This window comes from Spinacia oleracea, chromosome 6 (assembly GCF_020520425.1).
Source record: "Spinacia oleracea cultivar Varoflay chromosome 6, BTI_SOV_V1, whole genome shotgun sequence".
Lineage (NCBI taxonomy): Eukaryota > Viridiplantae > Streptophyta > Magnoliopsida > Caryophyllales > Amaranthaceae > Spinacia > Spinacia oleracea.
This window is the reverse complement of record NC_079492.1, coordinates 44445031-44454540: the sequence shown is the minus strand read 5'-3', so window position 1 is coordinate 44454540 and position 9510 is coordinate 44445031. Positions and strand designations below refer to the sequence as shown.

The 9510-nt window shown below is 34.3% G+C and overlaps 1 protein-coding gene across 1 annotated transcript in view; it reads left to right on the top strand.

Moving 5' to 3' along the window:
- Positions 1-272: 272 nt before the first annotated feature.
- LOC110789397 (uncharacterized) overlaps positions 273-9510 on the top strand; it is a 28308-nt gene continuing 19070 nt past the window's right edge. The window contains exons 1-3 of the mRNA XM_021994057.2: positions 273-939; positions 3363-3696; positions 9173-9347. Coding sequence (XP_021849749.1) covers positions 562-939; positions 3363-3696; positions 9173-9347 — 887 coding nt within the window. The 5' untranslated portion in view covers positions 273-561. The remainder of the gene's footprint in view (positions 940-3362; positions 3697-9172; positions 9348-9510) is intronic.

The window sequence follows — 9510 nt, the reverse complement described above, 5'->3', positions numbered from 1 at the left end:
AGAAGTTTATCAATGGCGGTGGACGGGGAGTCGGGGAGCAGATCGGAGAGAGAGAGAAGGGGAGAGACATGGAGAGACAGCAACAAATGACGGCATATGAGAGTGGATTTCAAATGCCAAAGATTGGACTTAATTTTGTATTTGGGCCAAATTCAAATACAAATCCTTTTAATTCCCAAAAAGGTATTTTGGTCAATTCTATCATTTTAAACAGACCATAAGAGTATTTTATATACGGTTAATAACCCCTCTCACATTTCTACTCAAATACACGGTAATACGGTATGCCTGATTGCACCTTAAATGCGCTAGTGAGTTGCAGAGTCAGTGACCGAATTCTGCCATTTGCAAATAAACAAAATGCAACTATATCATAAAAAAAATGCAACTATCACCGACAGTTGACGATCACCAAGTCATTTTAAATAACTTTTTTTAAGGACTAGAAAAACCCAATAAGCTAAGAACAATCTCCAAGAGTTCCATCATCTGTTTAATTAATTTCAACCATTTTCCTTTAGAAAAATTTATCAGAAAGCACCTTAATTTCTGGTAACCGAGATGATACCCCTAAAATTAGACGAAACCAACTATTTTCTCCGATATGGTGGAAAGGAACATGTATCAGTATTGAAGTTAAAGGGTCTTCATTCCCCCCATGTCAAAGAAGATGATTGGGAATTTGTAGAAACAGTTGGAATAGGAAATCAATACAAACATCAATCGTTAGATATCTTTGGCCGTGTTATCAAAGGCGATGATCTTAAGAAGTTAGCTTCAGATCTTCTACAATCACGTTTGTTGATCAATCGTGAGGGTTACTGCTATCTGGAATCTGAAATTGTACCTTCTGCATCATCTTCACCCACTTCGACTTTGAGTTTTAGTAATATTCACTACTATCGGATTAATGATCTCTTCGGATGGGCAGCGTACCAGGTGCGTACTCCCTTTGTTTCCTATTGTTTTTAGCTTTTTTTTTTTTTTAAGAGTTTATACACAAATTTGAACATCAATACAGTTGAGATTGTTTTTGTCATTTTGGTAAGTGTTCAAAAAAAAAAACTCTATACTTCTGCATCGTGTAGTAACTTCTTCGTACACATATACGAAGTACGGAGTACGTGGTATGGTGGTATGGTGGTATGCAGTACTCTTGTACTCTCTCCGTATTTTAAAAAGAGATACTCCATCCGTTCCTCAATACTTGACCTGTTTTGACCGAACACGTTTGCCAATGCACAACTTTGACCACCAATTTCTTTAACTATATATTATAAAAACTTATAAAAATATTAATATTTTGAAAATATATATTAAGATGGAGCCAACAATATATTATATACTAACATTTGTTTTCATATACTAGAAATAAAATAAGGTCAAAGTGAATTATGTGAATAGTACAAAAAGTCAAAACATGTCGAGTATTAAAGGACGGAAGGAGTATACTTTAACCGGTACAGTAAGTTTAATTTATTAAAATAAGATGAAGGTGGGGTAGTAAGTGAATTATTTATTATAGTAAAAAGATGACATGAGTAAGTGCGTGGATCACAAGAAAAAGAGAAATATTTAATACATAAACTTTTGTGTAAGACCGCCTAACGATTAGACCATTTTTTTGGTACTAAATAAACTAGTTTAATCATAACTAAAAGTAATAAAATTATAACTAATTGAATAACAAAATAGATAAGGATAAAGACAAATAGTTAAATTTATGAGTTGAATAGTTATTATTTTTTAACAAACTTCTTATTAACTAAACTCATGAAAATTTAACTAATCGATCTCATTGCTTAACTAATCAGTTTCATTGTTTAACTAATTGGTTCAGTGTTTAACTAATTGGTTCGGTTGCATAACTAATTGGTTTCGCTGCTTAACTAATTGAATTTCAGACTTAACTAATTGGTTTAAGTGCTTAACTAATTAATTAAAGTGCATAAAAATGGTTTAACCGTTAGGTCGTCTTTCCTAAAAGTTTGTAATATTAATACATTTGAAGTGGGGACCAAAAAATGTCAAAAAATAAAAGTGTATTTCTTTTTAAAATACGGTCATTTAAGAAAAGTGTATCTTTTTTAAAATACGGAGGGAGTAACTCTTTATATTTTAATTTTACGTTCCAAGCTTGCATAAAAATAATATAAAAAAGAAGGTACGTAGTATGTATTAGTGAACATTTAGACAAGTTATGGCCTGAGAGTGATTATATTAGATATGAAATTAATCTATCTTTGATACAAAGGGGATGAACTAAGGGATACTCCGTATTTGGTGAATTAATCTTAGCTTTAAGATCTGAGTTCTTGCCGTTTGGAATTTTGGGGTCTTTTAAAACAGACTAAAACGGTGTGGTTTTGGACAATTTTAGTCAAAAAAAATGTTATCATACGTTTGTAGGACCTCGTAATCTAGTGGCGGATTTTGGACAAGGGCTTACCCTCGCTCTTAGGGATGTCTAGTATAAATATGGTTGTGGGTCGGGTAGAATGGTGCTTTATGCCTTGGGATTGAACGGGCCCGATCCACACAAAGGCCCACTTGTTCCGTGTCGGGTTGGAACGTGCCGAAAATTTTAAGAAGGCGGTCAAGGCATGGCCCAAGCCCATGTGCTCTTGTGACGGGCTGAGCCTAAGCCTAATTTTACTAAATTTAACGTGTTTAATTTATCTTGTTTTGTCGTGCTTTTCTAAGAAAATGCCACTCAAGCACAGCGCACAACGTACCCACGACTTCGTGCAATTATATATGCTGGGTCATGCTTTTTCGTGTCTGTGTTGGGTCGTGCTTTTCGTGCTAGGTCATGTCGTGCCTCGGCCAGGTGTAGAATCATATTTAGTCTAGCACTCTATACTTACATATTCTAGCTACCTCATTTTCAAAAATGATAATTACACTTTTCGTTTTAGTCTGTTTCATAATGTTCTTTACATCATGCTTTATTCTATTTGTGGACATGAAACTTTACTATCTTACCCCTCTTACCTCACAACATTTATCACTTTCCACTCACTTTTTTTATTTTATTCATTTTTTTTCTTACATCCACTCACCTTTTACGCTCCCTCACTCACTTAATTTTTCCATATATATTTTATTATATTCACCCACCTTTTTTTACACACTTTTCTTATTTTTTTTCTTAATATTTGTGTCAATAGTAACCGTAAAACACATTATAAAATAACTCACTATCAACTAACACTCATTAAATTAATAAGTCGATTAAAGTACCTTAAACTTCGCATTGGTCAAACCGGTGCGAGTATTAAGGGACGGAGGGAGTATGAAATGCTCAATCAGCTGGCTTGTCAAACCCATATTTACACAAGCACTCTTATACAAACCACCAGGTGAAGCCTACAATCACTATGGTGTGGAACCGCCGTGAAATAGAAGGAGGGAAGATAGTAATCGCAATTAAAGGTGACACAAATGTTGTTAATAGTAATAACAACGGGCCAAAGCCAAAGGTTGGAAAAGACGACAAGGATAATAGTAGTGATGATACTAAAGTGAAAGAGAGCTATGAAACAAGGCTTAAGGATTTGCTAGTTCAGATGGATGTGTTACAACGTAAGCTAAATACGTTGCTCGATTCAACGACAAACAAGAATAATCAGCCTTCGTCGTCGATCTCGCAACCTTCGCCACCGGTTGCACCACCAACATCTCTCCCTCAAAATGGTGCGTTCTTTCTTTTTGTTTTTGAATGTTGATTTGTTCTACTTTTGTTGTTCTTATACCAAATTTTATTACTAAAAAGTAGATAACTTTTACATATATAATGGTGACTTTTAAACATTTTACGTCAACTTTAACTTCGGTGTACAATATTTATCGTACAACCCATGTAAATAAGAATTTGTGTTTTCTTTTCCACACTTTTCCAATTTCATTACCTAAAATTATAAAATCTTCTTATTTACATATATTTATTCACGTTTTTTTCATTAAACTCCTTTTATCAAACACACTATTAGTAGCATCAATCAATTAACGTGTAATTCTATACCGTCATAGAACCCAAAATAATACGAATTGAAATTACAAGTTAGTAGTTACATGCTATTCTATCATATTATATATCCTTTAATTTATCACTCTCTCCTGATTTTATTATACTTTTACAAGTAGTGAATAATGTTGAATTGTTTTTTATAAGGCATCGCTATTTTGCATGTAACGTGTAGTACTAGTAGTTTTGTTTTCGCATAATATAAAAACTTCAACGAGAAACTTCAATGATATGCTCCTTGTCGGCAAACTTGAATTATTATTTGGATAAAATTAGTAAAGCTAGCAACCTCCACGCTGTCACTACCTAACAGTTGACGCGCTCATTATGCACATCTAAGGGTGTGTTCTGTTCTCCTTAAAAAAAATAAGTTTCAGGTCCAATAAGTTCAGATAAGTTCCAATATTAATAATAATATTATTATTTATTATTTATTTATTATTTATTATTTATTATTTATTATTAATTATTTATTATTTATTATTTATTATTTATTATTTATTATTTATTATTTATTATTTATTATTTATTATTTATTATTTATTATTTTAATTGTTTTTTATTATTATTAATATTATTAGTAATAAGTTCCAATAAGTTTCAAGAAATCAGATAAGTTCCAATAACTTTAAATAAGTTACATTAAGTTCAGATAAGTTTCAATAAGTTCTAATAAGTTCAGATACGTTCAGGTCAAATAAGTTGAACAGAACGCACCCTAAATGAATTTCTAGTAGCGCGTTTGAAAGCGCGGACTGGACCGGTGAACCAACCTCGAACCAGTAATAACCGGCATGGTCTTTGGGTTAAAAAATAATTTATTTTTGAACTTCTTTTGGATCCGCTCCAAAAACTTGAAATAAAAAATTAAAAAAACGCCAATAACATGATTAATTCTCTCATTCTATATCTTTGAAACAAATTTAAATAGAATATTGTAACATTTACATAGAAGGTCTTGCATGTATCTAGTGTACAATAAATTTATATTGTATATTGTGTAATTTTTACTCAGTTTTTGAAAATTTTAAATAAGTTTTGATTAACTTTTATATAGATTTTTTTATGAATAAACATTGTTAAGGTTTACATAATTATCTTTATAAATTATTAGTGATATTGGAGGGATAATTTTAAGTAAATTGAAAATTTACATTACTAAAAATAAATAACTTTTACACTATACCGGAGAAACTTTTAAGTATCTTGAGTTGCCTTTTACTCTATATACATAATACTATAATTAAGCTCGTGCGATTCACGGATCAATAAAGTAAAATTATAGAGGAAATGCATGATTTGTTACTTTTTTTATGGGGTAAAAGTACTAACGACATGACTTGTCGTTGTAAAAGAACAATTACGACGTGATTTTTTCGCAATCCCGTCGAGAAAGGGGCCGTCATAATTGACTTCCTCATCGCATATATCATATCATGTCGGTAATTAGATACCATGTCGTAGAATAATTCATTTAAAAGACATGATTTAAGCCTGTCATAAATAGCCCTTCTTTAATGAGATTATTGTTATTAATAATAATAATATTATTATTATTATTAATATTATTAATATTATTAATATTATTATTATTATTATTATTATTATTATTATTATTATAAAAGAAGCGATTACACAAAGTTGGATGAGAGCCTAGCCACTAATTGGGCTCCAACACCCTTATTCAAAGCAAAACACAAACGATGAAAAAGGAAAGAACGAGTGTTAGCAGTAGCCGTGTTACTCTGAGCAACCCGTGCGACCCTAGCCATGAACTCGAGGGCATCAAATGCTAACAAAGTCAATCATTTTACAAATAATTAGTGGGAAGTCAAGATACAATCTAGGCCCCCACTCCTCTGGCTATACAAAAGCATATCCTGGTAAAAATATGAGCAGCAGCACGAGCCCCAATGTCCTCAGTCCTAGAGAACTTCTGAACCTGATTCAACAACGCAACAACATCCTTATCCAGCTTCCCCAAAGAGGAGAAAGAGAACGGAAGAAAGTCATACCCAATTTCCCAGCAACGTGCTTTGTACTTGACCTGCTTCCGAATAGCCGCATCAGCCACAACCCGGTCCTGGACAAAGCCAAACAACCCAGATTGTGTCAAAGGAGAATATCTCGTCAAGTCAACACATACATCACATCCCCGATCCCAAGAGTAAAGCAACACGTCTGCAGGTCGTAGAGCCTTCTTTCCGAGCCAAGATCCCAGGCCAATAAAAAACATCAACAAGGGTATCCCGAACCACATTATGCCGATGTTTAATGCCTACAATGCCAACACATGACACCGCATGATCACCGAAGATATCTCCCGCAAAGACCCTGGAGCAAGCAAAACATGGCGCCGTAACAGAGAATAAAGGAACCCCCAACCGATAACACAACACACATCGTTAAGCCTTAGCATTCATCGTCTGTCCCAAACCTGATATGGGGATCGCACGAAGCCAAGCAGAGGTGTGATCTCCATGCTGCGATTTCCACAAAGCCGATTGTCGAGAAGATAGAGAGATCGAATGTGGATTCTGCAGATGCAGTAACCTTTGTGAAATATATATCTGCCAATTTTTTATGAGTTTAGGGGCAGCGACCTCACCAGGGTTACTCAGAATTTCATACTCCATCGTTCCATTAAACAGACTCAAAGCATCTTCAAATGCTCGACTAGGACCAACAATGCCAACATGCCGTAGAATCTTTGTCTGCAAACCAAAAGACTGCAAACGAGAAGCAAGAAAAGCATAATGACGAACATCACCTACGGAATAAACACCAAGCCCGCCAAAAGAAAAAGGTAAGGTGGCAAGTCGCCACTGCCATTCGCCAAAGTCAGGCCCTGAAGCAGTAACAATACGCTCCAAGGAAGAACGAAGAGCCTCATCGAATGTGCGTTGAGCCGCCTCAAAAATACCAGGAGGACAAGTACGCAAAACAAAGTAGAGTTTAGAAACCCCGGTACATGCCCTAAGTAACAGCAACTCACACTGAGGATCATCAAGCTGAGATACCTTATCAATAAGCTCAATGGTCTTGGTCACCCTCTACATCACAAGCTCACCACTAAAAGCTGGATTGGAACTAGCGGGACCCCCAAGCAACTTAACATCATGTAAAGGACGAGCAATATCAGCGGGAAAGACTCCCACAAGCCTGCTTCGAGGGTCCTCTATAGGCCAGAAAACCTCAGTCTTCTCCACGTTAATATGTAACCCGAGACAAGGCCCTTCCTCCATAATCAACTGTAGAGCCTTCCCCACCACCAAGGTGTCGCCAATAATAGTGTCGTCATCCAAATATCATGCCTGAAGACATACATCAAAAGAGTCTCTGATTTTACAAACCAGGGGTTGTAAAACCAAAGAAAAAAGCAGAAGACCGAGGGGATCACCCTGCTGCACTCCCTGAGACGACCATAAGGTGTGCTCCCAATAATACAATTTGGCTGGAGTAGAGTAGCAGAATTCAACCCAACGCGAAATGCCCGGAAAACGAAGACGAAGTTCACGTAACATGGACGCTCAATCAACCAAATTGAAGGCATTTTGAAAATCCACCCACAACATTGAAAAACCCACAACAGAACCCCGATCTTCAATCAACCGATTCACAGCATGAATAATTGCCTCACCACCAACAGATACCCCGACACCAAATTGAAGACCATCAATATAACTTCCCAAAAACAGACCAACCATAACAGCACCAACATTCGAAACTAGACGTCGCCAAACAGTACCCACAACAATAAGACGAATACCACCACCTGGTTATTATTATTATTATTATTATTATTATTATTATTATTATTATTATTATTATTATTTATATGTAATGTAGCTGCATTATATAGAGCACGGTAGTTGACTCCTATTAAATCCACCTATTGTTATCTTTTACTAAGTATTTATTTATTTATTTATTTATCTATTAACCTATTATTATCTTTTAACGGGTCTTTATTTACCTATTTTTATTTTAATAAATCTGAAATAATATTAGTTACATATATGATGGCATGGAAATCCTACATGGCACTTTGAATGCTCTCCAAAAACTACAATGATTTTATCATAGATCCATTGTGGTCTTAAAATTATTTACTACCTTTCATTGATGTATTATATCATCGAGATCCAATTCAAATCACGATAAATATAATATTATTTCAGATTTAATATATATATATATATATATATATTATGCACCAGCTTTAAAAAAGAACTACTACCTCCGTTCCTAAATGATCTTTATCCTTATTATTTACACGGTGATTGCGAAAATTTGGTGAACATGTGATGGTGGGGTAACAAATGGGAAAAAAAAGTGGCTATAAACTGTTCAAAAATGTGAGTGAATGAAAAGTAATATTAAAGTGTTGCATGTTGTAGTGGCCAAATAGGGGTATAAATGTAAAATTTGTATGCTAAAAAGATAATAAAAGAAAGTTTAAAGAACTTTCAGGAACGGACTAAAATGAAAAGCGTAAATAACTTTCGGGAACGGAGGTAGTAGTTTTTAGGCTCGGTCGACGTCATGGGATACTACATTAGTAACATCCACATTTACTTATATTATTATCATTTTGCAATAAAAACATGAAACATGTAATAGTTTAGTAGTAATAGTTTCATTGTTTAAATTCAAAGTTAGGTGTTCAAACCTTACGTAAATCATGTTTGCCATTTTTTTATGTATATGAAGATTACATGTAGTGAACGGCCCATAAACAAAGCACTATGTGTCACGTATACTTTCTTATAAAAACCTTTTAATAATAAAGATTTGTGACATCTATATTGAATAGAGGGAATACTCTATCATTTGCCATTTTATCTCTTTTATCCCATAATTTGTCTTTTTAAACTTTTTTCCCTTTGTTTATCAACTTTTTATCTACAGTCTTCCCTTTTATTCTTACACTTCCGCCTTCGCAAATCCTCCCACGCTTATCCCTTTTTCTTAATTAATCCACCATAAATTACATTCTTATTTATTTGATTTAACTAATCTCTTATCAGACCGTCTATTATCATATCTAATATCTACGTATATGTTTGACAATTATAAATTGCCGGAAGGTCATTTACAAGAGTTTACAATGATTTTTATGGTTGGTTGTCGTGTTTGTTGCAGGACACTACACATTCAAAACGGAAGAAGATGATAAAGTACTTCGATATGGCCGAGGTACACAGCCGGATCAATTCGTCTTTCGAATTAAATCATATAGAGAACTGCTTAAATCACTTGCAGATTCCAAGTGCCGCGAATTTGAAACCCCTGAATTTAAATTTGAAAATCAAGAATGGTAAGCTTTGTTCCTTTTAGTTGTTTTTCTGTCACGTTCAAGTTTTATACTCCTTCCGTTCCACATTATTCGTTATACTCATCTTACCGTAAAGTTTTAAGGTGATAACTAGTTAGTGTCTCGAGCGACGCCCCGATTGTTGCATATAGTTCGAGCTTTTTTT